We start from the raw sequence: 17465 nt of genomic DNA, 5'->3' as shown, positions 1-17465 counted from the left end.
CTCAAATCTATCCCCCAGTTAGAATGATGTCCTTATATTGTGACTTCATAATATCATCGTCTGAAAACAGTCAACACAATTGAGATCTTAGGAGTCATCTTTTGGTTTTCACCACCCAAGCTCTGCAAACCAGGCTTGAACACATTTTAAAATACATTCATTGCTAATGAGTCATCAACACTCTGTAAACTATTAGTATTTATTTAATAATCTTTTTTTCTGGGTAATGCAGCAGCACCACCTGAGGTTGAAAATAAATTGTTGCCATGTACAATACATTAATTCAGTCTAAGGAGTCAATAATAATATGTCAATATTGACTCATCGTTTGTAACAAATGTACCACACTAATGCAAGATGTTAATAATAGGGTAATTGTGTGTGTGGAGGGGAAGGGGAAGGAGAACTCTCTACTTTATGCTCTATTTTTCTGTAATCCTGAAAACGCTCTAAAAAAAAATTCCAGTAATTTAAAAAAGAACAATGTATTGTTTCCTATTTCTACATTTGTTCAGTAGGCAATAGTTTCACTGATTTTTATAAGCAACTTTTAACTTTAATATGTTACATGAAAAATCTTTATTTTACTTTCCTAATACTAATTAGCTATTATGTGTTACTTAAATTGCATTAAAGATACTAGTTAATATTTGTTCAGAAAAGAAGCATTGACATTGAAATTATAAAATAAGTATAATCCACATAAGTAAAATAAAATTTCATACTAAATCATCAGATTGACACACTGGAAAGGGAGGTAGAACATGCTCCCATAGGAAAGTCTTATTTTCCATGTATAGTTTTATTTTTCTTTTTGTTGCAGACACTTACACATTCAGGGGAAGTTTGTGTTTGGTGGCTGGAGGATTGTGCTTGTGTAAGCAAGATTTATCTGAATACCCCAGTAAGTATACTTGATAAATGGATTTTTTAAAAATACATTGAATTTGAATCCAATCTACCTTTTCATATTCTCACATCGATAGTCTGTGGAAATACTTATTACAGAAGCCTCACTGCATTTTTGTCTTATAGATTTGGAGTAATTCCTCTGTGTAAAGTATATACCATAGCCCCAAGAGTGGAACCATAGCATACTATATTGGTTATAGGAAACAATAAATTTTTCTGTGGTGGCAGTTGTTTTTGAAACCCCAGTAGTTTATATCTTACTCATGCCATAAGTTCATTGTGGATTGGCAGGGGTCCCTCTTGCGCAGGCTCTCAGGGAGCCAGGATGATGGGGGTTCCACCAAGGAATAGCTCTTCTGTGCTGTGTGGCAGGAGAGGAAGAGAGTACTGGAAGGTCTTTTGGAGGGAGAGGGGGTGCTCTTCAATCAGCAGTTAAGTACTTTTTCTCAGAAATGAAATATCCCTTTGGTCATAACTGGTTAAATGGTCCCATTTATTGAGAATCAATTAGAAATGAAAGCAAATTGCCACTCTAACCAGTTTAAGCCAAAAATTAAAAAGCGAGTGTTATTGGCACTATCAACTATAAAGTACAGAACTTATCTGGCCTCATGTGTGCCTCAATCCAGCATCTTAAATGATATACCAAGGACCTTGTCTTTCTATCTCTACACTGTGCCTTTAGTTTCATCTTAGGCCTCACTGAGGTGCACCCGGATACCTCAGGTGCCAACCTCACATTATACTGTCAGAGAGGGAAGAAAAATTCCTCTTGTAGGGGGAGGAAGAACAAAGATGCTTCTTCTTTCCAGAAGGTTCAGTAAATGCCTTCTAATGTCTTAATAACATCTCTGAACTAATCATATGCACAGGGGATGAGAAATGCAATTAAATGCATAATTAATGCACAAACTCAGCTCAGGAAATAGGAGTTAGATTGATTCCATTCAACCCTGAAAATAGGGGAGGGATAGTTTCTCCGTGAATAGTCAAGAGATCTTCCAGAAGGAGGGTGTATGGGTGCTGAGTTGCAAACTACACTGCCCACAACACCTATCACAATGTGATACCATTATTTCTGCCATCTTCACAGTGCATTTTGCATAAAATAATATTTTTAAAAGGACCAAGAAACAATGGTAATGCTGTCTTTTTAAAAAAAATAATATTATCATTTGCTGTATTACACAGTTCTAGTTGAGATATGGATCTTGATAGTAGGTAGGAAAGTTTCAATCCTTCCTTTTTATAATACTAAAATCTCAATTATAAAAGACTAAGCATCATATTTTGCATAAGATGCAAAAGATACATAATTCAATGTGATAAATAAAACTCTCCCACAAAAGTAAAGATAAAAATTCTTACTGAAAAAACTTGAAATATGAAAAGGCTCCATAATCTATGTGACAAAGGGTTATACATATTCCTTTCTATTAGAAATAGTAAACTAGGAGAGATCTTACAAGTGCATTTAATCACATCTCCTTTCCCACATGAGAGACATACAAATGTTTAGCAACCCACCCAGGGGCCCCATATTATCAGGATTTACCTTGTCCCTCTTGGGCAGGGAGGGATACAGGTACCATTATCCTACAGAGAATTGATCCAACTGGGTAGACAGACACAGTAATGCTGAAGCCAGGTCTCTCTGTGTCCGGGACTGTTTTGCCTTCCTTTAGACAGTAGTCCTGGAGGATCCCAGCCCAGCATCACAGTGGCAAGACACCTGGACACTAGCAGCCTCCTCTGATGACACCTGCAAAGGTACATAACACCCCTGTGGCCCTTGCTGTACATTTTCAGACTAGCACACTATTGCCCTGGAATGAAGGAGAATTGCAGCTGATTATTTTGGGAAACACACACACACACACACACACACATATCCCATAAAGGTTTTCAATTTTTTAAAAAAAAGGCCACTCAACTGGGAGACTGTGCATTCTAATGAGGCAGGACACCTGAGTGCTTATCTGAAGTTTGTCATCACATATGGGATCTTTGGGCAAGCTGCTGTACTTCCTTGTCCTGCATTTTCTGTTTTGCCAAATGAGCTCTTATGTTCTTCACCTGAGTGCTCATCTGAAGTTTGTCACCAAATATGGGATCCTAGGGCAAGCTGCTGCACTTCCTTGCCTTGCGTTTTCTATTTTGCGAAATGATCTCTTACATTCTTTTTCAGTCCTAAGTTCCATGATTTTATTCAAAACAATCCACAAAGTGTTTATAGAGAAATAATACTGATTTCTCCAGTATTATGAAAGTCAGTTTATTCTCTTAGACATCATATTCTATATAAATCATTGTGAGATAAATGGGAATTGGTTATGTATTTCTTTGGTGACTAAATACATCTTGCAGTGATATAGTCATTTTCTTAAGTCTTCCTTAGTCATACCAGCATCTCAGAATCCATAAAAATGTTTTAAAAAGCCAAGTGTGCTGATTTAAACTTGTAATCCCAGCGACTTGGCAGCTGAAGCAGGAGGATCACTTGAGCCCAGTAGTTCAAAACAGATCAAAGACCCCATCACTAATAAATAGACAGACGACAGATAGATAGATAGACAGACAGACAGATAGATAGATAAAAATTTAAAAGTGTTTAAAAGATGCTAAGAATTTCTTTTACATTTCTTATTTTATTTTTCACTATTATTGGTCTAATCGTTTCACAATCACTTTGATAGAATATTGGCATAATCATTTCATCATCATTTAGGGATAAAAATGAAGCCATGATGTAAGTTTCAAGAAATCTCTCTATAATTTTTATCACTCTAATTTCAGGATAAAAGAATAAGATGTACTGTGCCTTCTTATACAGTTTATCAGCTCAGGAACGTTGAGGCTATAATTCGAAAGAACCCACCACACAACACCTGCCACTCTTCTCATCCTGCAGGCTTTTCAAATACATTGTATAATAGCATTCTTATGTGTAGGAGAGCAGGCACAATGGAGATATGCATCTGAGGTTTATTTTAAACAGGCAACGGTTCTGGCTTGCTGTCCGTCCTCCTTCTCTGCAGCCGTGGGCACTGAGAGTGGCTCTGTCTACTTCATCAGCGTCTACAATGAGGAATCCCCTCAGGTCATGCACAAGGCCTTTCTCTCGGAATCTTCCGTGCAGCATGTTGTGTAAGTACCTTCTACTTCCAGGAGCAGCTCTGTGTCACACCCATCTGTTGAAAATTCCAGTGAGGCCATAATTTCTTTTAATTTTAAGTTTTACATGTTTCATTTGTTTTGAATGCCAATACATTCAGTCAGTTCAACACTCAAAAGGTACACAGGGCTGTGTAGCAAAGTACCCCCCATACCCAGGTCTATCCTTGGAGGCAGCCTGGTACCAATTTCTCATGTCTCTCCTGAGATGTTTTATCCATGAACAAGCAAAAACTAATAAGCACTTCTTTATATTTGTATCAATAGCCATCAAATGTGTATAGTGTGCCAGGTACTTCTGCTGTATTAACTCCATGAGGTAAACACTCTTATTGTCTCTATTTGACAGACGAGGAAGATGAAGCACAGAGTTTAAATAACTTGCTCAATAGTACACAGATAGTGAATGGCAAATGTCGGGATTTGAACCCAGGTAGTTGGGCTCCAGAGTAACTGCCTTTGCTCTTAAAAGAAGAAAACTATGTACAATGCCTCATTTCTTTTTTCACTTAATGGTATATCTTGGAGAACAGTTTATATCCACACATAAAGACCATCCTTATTCTTTCTATAGCCACATAGTACTCCATTATATGAATATACTATCATTTTTTAAAAACAGTATATTGATGAATATTTAGAGTATTTCAAAACTCTTGAAGCAATACTCTTAAGATGACAATATAGAGACTTTAGATTTGGACTTGTAGTTGCGATCATTATTACCTTTTCTTTTTAATATATTATTAGGTATTAATAAGAATGGACATTTGTATTCTGCTTTACAGCTTGAGATCACTGTAGCTTGTTGAATGTGATCCTCAAAATACCAGTCAGAAAGGTGTTATTCAGATCCTTATTAGACAAATTGGTGATTTCAGGGTAAGAGAGGTGAAGAAAAGCATTGCCCAAAATTACACATTACACAGCTAGCACACTGAGGAGTTGGCCCTGCCACCATGGACTGCCCAGCTCCACCACCCTAGCTCAGTGGGGAAGGATGGATAACCTCCCTCCATTTTCCCCCAGCCCATCTACACCGTATTTTTTTGTGCCTTTCCTTTCTCACATCTCTTATTCTAATTTGTGTCTTCCCACTTTTTCTAACTTGATAAAGTTGTAGACATGTTTCACTACATTCTTCCTCCCACTGATAGGTACCAGACACAGGGTAATGAAATGTCATTCCCACCGCCAATTTGAGAATTGCTTATTTGTGCTTAAAACATCAAGAAAGCTCTACCGACATGTTTCATTCACTTATGATGAACCAACTGCCCATCTTTACTAAATCTTCTTGACTGTATTTATTAAAGTTATAATTTGGAAATAGCATTGGCCTAAAGTAGAATGATTATATTTATATATAATCACTCCATTTGTATAAGGTCAGAGAATGTTAAAAATCACAAACCAGCCCGGGCGCGGTGGCTCAAGCCTGTAATCCCAGCACTTTGGGAGGCCGAGGCGGGTGGATCACAAGGTCAAGAGATCGAGACCATCCTGGTCAACATGGTAAAACCCCGTCTCTACTAAAAATACAAAAAAAACATTAGCTGGGCATGGTGGCGCGTGCCTGTAATCCCAGCTACTGAGGAGGTTGAGGCAGGAGAATTGCCTGAACCCAGGAGGCGGAGGTTGCGGTGAGCCGAGATCGCGCCATTGCACTCCAGCCTGGGTAACGAGTGAAACTCCGTCTCAAAAAAAAAAAAAAAAAAAAGAAATCACAAACCATAAAAATGACTGGCTTTGAACATATCTCTGTGGTCATTCAGTAAACTTGTTTACCATCTAGCTGGTGAAACAATTGGTATCTGATCATCAGATTTCTTCTTTTCTAGTTATGATCAGCGAGGAATATTTCTGTTAGTTGGAACATCAGAAGGAAAAGTCTTTGTTATCAATGCCAAATCCTCAAGCTCATTTCAGATTATTGGATTCACAGGTACAACATAGAATGCTTATTAATTAAAAATATTGATTATTTTATTCCAAAGAATTGAAGGTTATGAAAATAGAATTATATTGAAACAATTATTTATGGCATATTTTCTGAAAGAGAAACAATTAAATAAAGTTACTTAGGAGAATTCTCACATTATATTTTGATGCATTTGGAATATTAGAGTTATCTGCTTGGTACATAATTGATGCTAAATAAACTTTCTTGAATCAATTATTGAATAAATTAATGAAATGGCTGGGCATTTCTAATACTAACATACAAAGAAGTTGGGTTGATTTCTCTCAAATATTTTTAAATATTTTATTCTAAGAAAATTATTTTCTCTCTAGCGTTACATAGTAACTATATATGTATATTCTCCACACATACACAATTAAAAAAAATTTTTTTTTGCTCCTCACACTTTGCTAAGTCTCACCCCTAAATTTTTAAATTTATTCATTGGCTTATAAAAATTAGTGAGGGCCTACTAGGTGCAAAATGCCAAAACTAGGCCTTGTAGGGGGATGAAAATATTAAGGAGACGATTTAGTAGAAGAGGAAAAAGCAGAGTGGTGTGCAGGCTCAGATGCAGCAGCAATTAATTCTGCCACGTGTGAGGAGAGCAGTGGAGGTGAAGGTGGGCAGTAGTCAGGGGGTGCAGAGGATTGGAAGAGAGTTTTTTTAAGGGCTTAACGTAGTAGGTTTGAAGGATTTTCATAGGTGTAGGATAGGACATGTTAGTATTCCTACTCAAAGTAATAACCCAAACAAAGGTACTTGAAATGGTAAAAAGTCTGGTATAACAGGTAAATGGAAGAGTTTACTAGAAGATGACTATGGCAATGAAGTCTGAAAGAGGGAAGACCTTGAATATCATTCCAAAGAGTCTGGAATTGTTCTGTGGTTAATGAGACATCATCAGTGGTTTCAAGATGGAGCTGGCATGATTTGACTTGGTTTTTAGGGACTGATTCTGACACCAGTGTGAAGGATGAGGTAGGCAAAAGAATAAAATTAAAAAGAGGAGATTGGAAGCTATAATACTAGCCAAGGCAAGAGATAATAATAGTCATAATCATAATAACAGCCAACACTTATTGAGGAATGCCTTACTATGTGGTAGCCAGTATTCTAAGCCCTCGGCATGTCTCTACCTATTGAATGCTTAGACAACTTTCATGAAATTGATACTACTATCATCCCATCAAATGAGGCAATTGAAGCACAGCGAGGCTAAGTACTTGTTCAAGGTCATTCATCTAGTTAGTGACAGAGCCAAATTAAGGAAATCCAGTTTCAGGGTGTGTGCACTTATCCACAATGCACAAACTTGTGCTGCAGTTATGGAAAGAGAAAAGAGGGCACAACTGTGAGTGATGGAATTGGTAGGACTTGGTATTTGATTACATGCGAAAGGAAGGGGTCCACAATGACTCCAAAATTTCTAGCCTGAATGGTGGGAGTTTGTGATGTCATTAGTTGAAGAAGAAAGTCATAGAGATTGAGGGATAGGTTGAGCTGACGGATTCTGTAAGTTTAAAGCCAATAAACTCTTCATTTGGGCATATTTCACATAAGTTTGGAAACAGGGATATGTAGTTCAAGGCTTAATGATAGAATTTTGATCTTGAAGTCATGGAAGCTGATGAGATGGCTAAACAGAGTAGAAGTATACCTAAATTCTTAATGGGGAAAAAGAGGTGATTAAATATGCAAATTTGATGGTACCGAGTATGGTAGGACCTGTGGCTGACCTCAGAGTGGACATATATTCCATTTCATTTCATTTATTTTATTTTATAGCTAGAGTCTTGCCCTGTCACCCAGGCTGGAGTTCAGTGGTGCAATCATAGCTCACTACAGCCTTGAACTTCTAGGCTCAGGCAATCCTCCCATTTCAGCCTCTTGAGTAGCTAGTACTACAGGCTTATGCCCCAAAGCCTGGCTTTTTTGATTTTTTTTTTTAATTTTTTAAGTAGAGAAAATGTCTCCCTATGTTGCTCAGGCTGTTCTTGATCTCTTGGAGTCAAGCAATCGTCCCACTTGAGCCTCCCAAAATGTTGAGATTACAGATGTGAGCCGCTGTTCCTGGCCCCATTTTTTAATGTATCTGTTTGGCCAGAGGGTGGGATGGAAGAAGCTGGGACTACAATGCTGATTTACATTTTACACTGAAGCTGTGGACAGAGGAAGATGAGGCAGTGAAGAAAACTGAGGCTGGGCCAGAGTAATAAGAGAACTGGGAGTCATCCTCTCCAGAAACAGTCTAAGGAAGGAAGGCAGATGTAGGTACAGGCTGACACAGAAGTGTGGGTAGGGTGAGGGTGGGATAGGCTCTCATATATTTGCCAATCACAGGCGATCCATGAGAGAGTTGTTTCTATAGAATGGAGAGACAAGGTTGGGGAGGGAATAGAGGTAAGAAAATCAAGTGAGTAAGTGCCAAACCTATTTTACGAAGTTTGCAGTAGAGAAAAAGAGAGTCAGATGGTAACTGTTGTGGGACAACAGAGTTGGAGGATGGTTCTTATTTGAAGACAGCAGAGTCATGAGGGCTGAATAAAAGGAACCATAAGAGACTCAAGAAGCTTAAAAAGAGGTAATTGGTAATGCATGGTCTAATAGGAGATTGGAGGAATGGGCTCAAAATCACAGACAGAAAGGGGTTACTTTTTGTTCCTACGTCAACGTCAGGAAATGAAGGGAGAAAATGGAAACGGAGAGAAGAAAATGTGAGTCTCAGGATAAGAAAGTTGAGGTTGAGTTTATGTAGATGTCCTTGTTCTTCCTTGTTAAGTAAGAGGGAAAGTCATCTGCTGACCACCTGGGGAAAGGCTGGTATCAGGGACTGAGAAAGTGGGCACCTGCAGCACAGTCCCATGAAGAGTGGAAGAGTGAGTCTGGAACAAATCCAGGGTGGGCTCCAGCCCGGCACACCTTGCAGAGGCTAGATCAGCTGGATTTCTAATGGAGCAAACTCATAAAGTCACATTTCCACCACACCCACAGTCCTTGACCACAGATGCAAAGAAGACCAATGCCTGAGTTTACCCAATATTAAGAGTAGGTAACCTGGCTGGAGTGAACTTGTCGGGGACAGCACATGCAGGTGCTGGTTTGGGGGATGGAGGGTGGAGGTGGTACACTCTGGGGCCACCCTGGCTGGGAAAGAAACCCAGACAGGTTGGGCTGGTTTGCATCTGCTGGTCTTGACATCTAATCTAGAGAATCCCTCATCCACTCATCAAAAATGTCCCTGTAACTTATGTTTAAACATCACTTTAAATGTCGAGCAAATAATTTGGTTCTAAAGATTTTATGAAATCAAGTCCATAAGGTGATATCTTAATTGGAAAGGTAAACGAGTCTTTAAACTTATCCGTGACTGCTTGTGTTGTTGATTTCCATTTGCTTTCAGAGGTGGCCAAAGACATTGTACAGATATCCACAGTGTCTCTTTTAGAAACAGACATAGTGGAAGTGATGGTGCTTTCCTCACTTCTAGAAGCAGGAAGAAGCAGGTTGGAGATGTTCATACTGCCTATATTACTGTCACAAGGTAAAGAAAACACAAGCAACCAATTCTGTTCCTGAGCTCAGATACATGATTGTTACTGTTTTTTGGGTTTGTTTTGTTTTTCTCTTGACATGTGAAGAGGTAAAATGGCTACCTTTTGTCCATCTTTACAAAGTAAAACCTACATGCTAAACAGTGTGAAGTGTGGACTTTCCTCTGGCCTTCGTGACTCATGAGTCTGCTTTATTACCAGAGCAAAAGAGATAGGATCAACTGACAGGTCAAATTGATTTGTTATTTTTGTGATATGTCTTGTTTTGTAGCTTTAAATAGACATGATTAAATTCAGATAGGTTACAGTGTAGTTCTCTTCACTGACAAAATTATAAAGGAAGTTTTCTGGATAAAAAGGTATGAGAAAATGGATACTCTTTCCTTGTTTTAATGGCAAATTTATCTGGTTAGCAGTTTTGCAAATGCATTATTATAGAACAGAAGAGAGTAGAAAATCTCAAGTACTTTTTGTTTTAATAAGAATCTCTATAGTACTATGGGTTTCTTTTAATATGTCTCTAAGTTAATTGATTAAAAATTAATTAAGACATTAGAGAAATATTTTACCCACTATCAGTCATTTAATACTCAAGTATTTCTAGGGAGACAAGTTGTTTTTAAATCATTTTTATCACCTACTAGCTTCTGCAATATTAATTGAGCATTTAAATTTTCATTTTGCTTTTCATAATTGTTCATAATATTTTTTTTAATTAATATATGGTACAAGTGATTTCTCTTCTTTTTCCAAATCTAATAGTTTCCACAACCTTTACTGATGAAAGAGGAAGGCTGAAAGATGCACTCATTCATAAGTACCTGTATGAGCTGGAGCACACTCTGTCCTCTGCAGTCTTGGACTTTCAAAGTAAACAAATATATGGCTTCTGTAGTCACGTGCCATACATCTGTAGCTACCTTCTCCCTAAAGAAGTATGTCAGCACTTAAGTGTGCTCCCATTTATCTTAGCATTCAAGATGGACACATTGTGCTGATTAGATGTGATCCTCTTGACTACTTTAACCAAATAGTTCAGTTAACAAATGTCTTCATTATATTAACATAATTCCATTGAGTTAGATATATAATGTTATTTGTTAATCTATCATACAATGTATTTGAGCAACCTGATACTTGTGTCACATATATCATATTTGTCAGATAAACATGCATATGACACAATATTAGTTTAGTGCCTTAAAAAACAACGTAGCATTAGAAAATCTATTCTATAGATGCCAAGGGCTACAAGGTAGATGATTTGATTTTCAGTGGAACTTTGCACCTAAGCTATAAACAAAATTGCAAAAAATAATTAAACTGTGTTTCTGGCACTTTTTTCATTCCGCTGTCTTTGGACTGCTCGTGCATTGTGTCACCTCCCGCTGCACATAATGGCCCAGTGTCTTCCTGCTTGCTGCCCCTTGGCCTGTCAGTTTCCCTTGATGTCTGTCTACCCACTCCGATAAGGTCTACCTTCCTTCCTCTAAATTCTTCAGTCAAAGCCCTTCTTTCACAGAGTAGCCAGGATTAGACATAGAAATTTAGAGAAGGAAGAAATGATTTGTGGCAAGAGAAATTCAAGAAAAGTTTCATGAAGGAAACAATATTTGATCTGGACTTTGAAAAATAAATCAGATTTAGACATGGAGAAATATTGCATACAGTCTTGGTGGGCAGCACTCATATGGGGAAGCAGGGCAGGACTAGTGGAAATGGAGTAGAGAAGGGCATTCCAGACAAAAAGAAGGACATGTGCAGAGGCTTGGAGGTGGGAATGCATGAAACACACGGGGAATATTGACTACATTATTTTGACTTGAGCATGAAGATATATGCAAATGATTAGTAAACGTAAAGATTATCAGTATAGGCTGGGATTTTTAATGGCAAGTAAACAGATAAAGAAGACTTTCCTTAGTTGGCAGAAACAAACTTTTATTTGCAAAAATGGGATAACATGATGCAAATACAGGTGCCCACTTTATCACTTATCAGTTTATTTACAATGGCAATGTTTGCAGATTCGAATCTGACCATATAGGCATGTTCTTCTGTAAACCCACAGGTGCTACTCAACTGATCTTTTCTATAATGTGGTTATTTTCTTTGATTGACAGGAACATATTGATATCTACATTCTTAAACCATACCAAAAAGTGCAAAGCAGACAGTATGGACCTGGAATACTCTATTTGTCTTCACATGGATTGTTGCTCCTAACAATAGCTAAATGTGGAATTCTGTGCATCCGAGACGTTTATACTTTGGTAAGCTGTTTTCTCAAAAAAAATATTATGGATGTATATATTGATCTCATATAGAGAAACATTTTATGTGTATATAAAAATTTGCTTATGTATGCATAAAAACTTTGAAAAGATATTGAAGGTACTAATTACATTGATTGCCACTGGAAATATTAGGTCATGGGAACAGAAAGGAGATTTCACAGAATACTGTTTTATAGTTTTTGAATTTTAAGCCATTTGAACATATTTCCTATTTAAAAAGTTAAATGAGAAGAGGCATCATGGTTGAGAACCAGTATGACTCAGAAATCCCAGTTTTTGAATTGTTGCCCTATATACCAAATTGGTGATGCATTTTGTTTGAGTTCTAATCAAACTGGCTTAGTTAGCATCCTTCAGAGCATGTTATCTTCCATTCTTCACAGTGCCCATCACCCTCTCTCATTACACCCAGCCACTTCACACATAAATGGAACCTGCCTGACTCTTGAAGCCATCTGAATTCACAATCTCTGCTTGGTGAAGGCCCCTTCCCTAGCTTTATAGACTTCTGCAATCCATTCACTTCTCTGTATCTGATTTCCTATTATAAATTGATGATAATAATCCCTGTCCTTCCATACTATACAAAGATAGTGTAAGAACAAATTAGTATTGGTGAACGCGGTTTGAACTCGGGATTTTAAATGCTATGTATTGCCAATTGGCTACTTCCATACCTATTAAAATGCTGTTAGCAACTAGAAAATCACTTATGCACAAAAAAAGGCATATAACCCCATTAGAAAAGCCATATTGTAGAATCGCATTTGTAATTTTTCTGCTTTATTTCTAAACTATTTAGGAAACATTTGCTCGGTGTCGGAGTCATTCTCACCAGGGTCATGGGATTCAGTCAATGAGAATTTCGATGGATGGACAAAACATTCTGGTGAATGGGAGAGATGATGGCACCCTTGTCTACCTAAAGTGGAAGTATGTATTAGTATACAGCATGTAACCCCATGTTGTATAGTGTTTTAAAATAGAGATTTTATAATTATTTAAGTACAGCAAGGCCAACGTACCAGGAAACAACTACCGGTGCAAAGAAACTTTGTTATACTCACAGATCCCGAGAGAAGAGGGCACTGCATGCTTGGGGACTACATGGGGCAGCACAGGGTGGGTCAGGAGGCTGAGAGAGTAAGGAAAACATGGATGAGATCCTCCAGTATGGTTTCCACAGGGAGGATTGGGCAGGTTTAGGATTGGCTAATTTGAATAATATCGGTGGATTCTGAGGCATAGGTGCTGGCGTAGTTGTCTCATACTTGGCCCTAGGGTGATTAGGGTGGGGAAATGGTGGCCCTGATTGTGAAAGCTCACTAGAGGAGGTGGTTGGGGGTGTGGCCTCTAGATTGGCTGGTTTGCATTTGAAAGGAGTGCTCCAGAGCAAATTGTTTACTATCTTTAAGGACTGGTTAGCCTCCAGAAGTCAGCAAGGCCTGAGATAGCAGGTCATCAAAATACACACACACACAAAAAAGACATAGTTAATATATATCTGAGAATGATCAGTCCTATCTCTCATAACATGAGAAATGAGGACAATTCTGAACCTCAAATAACTTTAAAAACTCCTGTTTATCCCAGACGTATATATGTATGTATATATACACAGACTTTCCTAATTAGATTTTGCTTAGATTATATCAAACCGTTTCAGTCCCCAAACAAGGAAGGGATCAGTTTTAGGGAGAGACTGTTAGCATCCTTTCTTTCAAGTTACAAGTACAAACTAAATTCCTAAATTCCTCCCAGGTTAGGAGGAATGAGCAAGAACATCCAGCCTGTGAGACTAGAAACAAGATGGAGTCAGCCATGCTAGACTTCTTTCACTGTCATAATCTTTGCAAAGGCAATTTCACTCATGCAATTCATTTTGGAAAAAATAGCTTTTCATGGTACCTCCTGTGATCAAAGCAGTAATAAAATATGGCCCTTCTCTGCAACATTGTGAAAATGTTAAATGTTGTGGAGATTTTGTATCATAACAATTTTGGTAGCTACTTATTTCAAAGACTCATTTGAGGATTGCATCATTATTCCCATTTTACACATGGAATTCTCAATAGAATATTAACTTTTATCTTACAATATAAGTCTAGCATTTCTTTATAGCCAGCAAATAAATACTGTCTTAGGCAACAACAAACAAGTGGTTGATCCTTATTTATGTAGCTCAGAAAGGACATTTTGATCTGGACTTCTGACTCAAAACAAAGCTGGGTTTGAAACGATGGTCTAGGACTTATCACTTTGTGACCTTGGCATATGACAACCCCTCTAAATTATCTATTACAATGTTACTCAAGGTGGGTGGTCTGTAGCATCTGTGAGCTTGTTAGAAATGTGTATTCTTGGATCCCATCTGGACTTTGAGTAAGAATGTCTGCAGGTGGGGCCCAGGAATCTGTTTTCAAACCCTCCCAGTGATGCTGATGCACCTGAGGTTTGCAATGCCCTGGCGAATTGAGTGGAAGTAATAATACCACTCTCAATGCAGGATGGGATGATGAGGGCCACATGTGATCATGTGATTCTGTGTGTGAAACAGCACACTGCCTGGTGCATTCTGAGAGCTCAGTCAGTGCACTGGCTCTTCTTTGCAGTGGCCAAGGCTGGTACAGAGGGCATGTTGGGTAAGAGTATGAGGACAGTGTGAGGAGAAGGCACCCTAGAGAAGTCAAGAAGCTTGTCATGACCTGGAACCCATGAAAGGTTCTTCTCTAAGAAGCAGAGTCCTTTAGCCGTGCATGGTGGTGTACCCCTGTAGCTGCTTTGGAGGCTGAGGTGGGAGGATCACTTGAGCCCAGAGGTGGCAGTGAGTTGTGATCATGTCACTGTACTCCAGCCTAGGTGATAAAGCAAGACCCTTTCTCTTTAAAAGATAAAATTTTAAAAATAAATAAATATATTCTAAAAAAGAAGTAGGTACTGAAGAATAAGTTTCCACAAGGCACTGTGGAGAATTATTCACATATTTCCTTTGTTAGTTATCTAGAAATGGGAATGGTTAGTTACCTGAAAATGATACAGCTAAATGTGATTTTTAAAATTATGATTTTTTAAGCCTATTTGTTTTCTTTTTTATTAATATAGGCGGTTTGGAGGACACCTAGCCAATGACATTCTGGACTATTACCAGAAACTATTAATTTTCCTAAGCAGCACCATGGACAAGGAGAACGATTATTTAAGCAGAACACCAAGAGTTTCCATAGATTTGGCATCCAATTCTGAACACACAGTTGAGTTCCTATGTGGCTAGCCTGCTTGCTTACATTTCTTTCTTTGTAAATCAGATAGAAATTTTCAGTTTGTGGTTTTCTTTAAGCAAATGTTTAGAAATATTTCTCTTTATCCAGGTATCCCATGATTTTCAAAAAGAGAATAAGCTACCTCTGAGAGAAAATATTAAGCCTTTCTCAAAGCAATTGCAAATAGTGCATTTCAGATCTCATTTAAACCATGGTACAAGACCTGGCTTGCCTGGGAAAAAAAATCTTCCACCCACACTGGTCCTTGGTCAAAATGATCTCTTTATACTTTCGTATCACATATATTATTTAGGAAGTGTCTAGCTAGAGAACAGCATTCACTTATTCATTTAACAATATTTATAGAGTGCCTACAGAGTGCTAGGCTGTGGGGGACATAGCCATGAACAAGACAGAAAAATTTGTGCTTCCATGGAGTTTACATCCTAAGTGGGGGTTGGGGTGGGCAGGGAGAGACAGATAAGCAAGCAAATGTGGAAGAAACAGATAGTAACAAGTTCTACTCAGTGCATAAAAATAGGTTGATCTGATAGTGTTGGGATGTGTAGCCTCTCCAAGAAGACATTTAAGCTGAGATCTGAATTAAAAGAGAACACCACCATGCAAAGACAATGGGAAGGCAGCAAGAGTATTCAGGGCAGAGGGGGAAAGGGCTTGGCATGTGATATGTTAGGACCTAAAAAAGACCTGTGCAGTCGAAGTGAGCAAGGGAGAAAGTGGTGGGAGGTGAGGTCTTCAAAGTGGGAGGAGACCAGGTAACAAAGGGCTTTGTAAACTAGGTAAAGAGTTTGAATTTTACTTTATTTGTAATCAGAACTGAGTTCTGTTCTGAACAGAGGATTAACAAGGTATAACTGACATTATTGAAATGATTATTTGATGCTGTGAGGAGAATATTTCCTGTGGGGGATAAGAGGGATAAGAAGCAGGGACATTGCTCAGGAGGCTAAGGCAGAGAAGTTCAGGTAGCAGTGATGGAGGTAGAGAAGTCTTGTGCAAAGGAGAGAAGTGGTGGATTCCAGGTAGTTTTCAGAGGTAGGGTTGATAGAACTCACTGATGAATTGGACATAGAGAGAGAGGAAAAGAAAGGGCCCAAGATCTCCTAGATTGTTTTATGTGAACAATTATATAGAAGATGGTGTCATACATGGAGATGGGACAGACTGTGGAGGAAAGGGGTAGCTATGAAGAGAAAGAAGGGAATTTGAAATCAGTTTTACCCATGGTAAACTTGAGAAGCCTGTTAGCCATCCAAGAGGAGATGCCAGTTCAGCGGTTGGATGGATGAACCTTACGTTCTGGGAAGGGTCGGGACTGAATATGTTTATATGAGTCAAGGGCATGTGGATGGGATTTAAAGCCATAACACTAGGTAAGGTCATCATGAAAGCATAAACGGCAAGAAGCAGAAGAGGACCAGGACAGAGCAACTTCTGAAGAGCCAGGAAAAGAGTTCAGAGATGCAGTGGAGCCTGAGGAGGAGCAGCCAGTGAGGTTACAGGAGAGCCAGGAGAATGTGGCATCCCAAACTCTTTAAAGACATTCTGGTGCAACGTGGAGCATAGAAATAGGGTGGTGGCCAAAGAGAAACGTGATAGTCAAGTGAGAGTAGTTTTCCTAAGACAGGAGATAGTAGAGCATATTTGGATGCTGTTGGGAAAGATCCAATACAAGGGAGAAATTGATGATACAGAAGGAGATGGTATTGAAGAAAAAATTTTAAGTATTAAAACTTCAAAAAGAAGGAAAAAGATTCTAAGCACAGACAGTGGCACAGGCCTTGATGGGCAGGAGCATTTGGGTCACAGTAGCAAAGAAGGCAAAGAGTGGTGATGGTGTGACTGGTCTCATCATCTCTGCTTCCTCAGTGGAAGCTGTGGTTAATATAAAAGCAGACTGGTAGGACTTATGTGAATAAAATGTTACATCTTGAGGAGACAAAATGTTTGAGATTATTTTCAAAAATGCAACAAATGGAAAGGAATTCAAAGCCGTTACATGTGGTAGGGTGGGAGGGGACAAACTTGATGAATTTTAACTTTAAGACATTTCTGTCTTCTTCTAACATGAATCAGAAACGGAAGGCAAGCACTGACTCATCACAAGATGAATTAGTTTTAACTGATGTTAAGAAGGAAATTCCTTGGATACAACAAAAAAGCCAAGAGGTATTTGTGAAACATGGGGTGTGTTTGAAATAGTGCTCTGTAGATGCACCAAATAGATTAGCTTCCTGTGGAAACCTACTGGAAAGTTAGAAGATGGAACAAGATACTACTTGGC

The 17465-nt window shown here is 38.5% G+C and overlaps 1 protein-coding gene across 5 annotated transcripts in view; it reads left to right on the top strand.

Moving 5' to 3' along the window:
* The window catches only part of CFAP43 (cilia and flagella associated protein 43), a 97534-nt gene that overhangs the window by 32553 nt on the left and 47516 nt on the right, over positions 1 to 17465 (top strand). For all 5 annotated transcript variants that reach the window (XR_004269956.1, XR_004269957.1, XM_032281536.1 and 2 more), the window contains exons 10-18: positions 824 to 904; positions 3911 to 4059; positions 5928 to 6031; positions 9453 to 9593; positions 10366 to 10538; positions 11727 to 11876; positions 12703 to 12833; positions 15003 to 15150; positions 17258 to 17350. Coding sequence is in view for 3 of the 5 variants with exons in the window: in XM_032281536.1 (XP_032137427.1) it covers positions 824 to 904; positions 3911 to 4059; positions 5928 to 6031; positions 9453 to 9593; positions 10366 to 10538; positions 11727 to 11876; positions 12703 to 12833; positions 15003 to 15150; positions 17258 to 17350 (1170 nt within the window). In the remaining 2 variants the exon portion in view is untranslated. The remainder of the gene's footprint in view (positions 1 to 823; positions 905 to 3910; positions 4060 to 5927; positions 6032 to 9452; positions 9594 to 10365; positions 10539 to 11726; positions 11877 to 12702; positions 12834 to 15002; positions 15151 to 17257; positions 17351 to 17465) is intronic.

Source organism: Sapajus apella, unplaced genomic scaffold (genome assembly GCF_009761245.1).
Source record: "Sapajus apella isolate SASKATOON/1434 unplaced genomic scaffold, GSC_monkey_1.0 scaffold13, whole genome shotgun sequence".
Classification (NCBI taxonomy): Eukaryota; Metazoa; Chordata; class Mammalia; order Primates; family Cebidae; genus Sapajus; species Sapajus apella.
The sequence above is the reverse complement of the archived record's forward strand: the minus strand, read 5'-3'. Positions and strand labels throughout refer to the sequence as shown.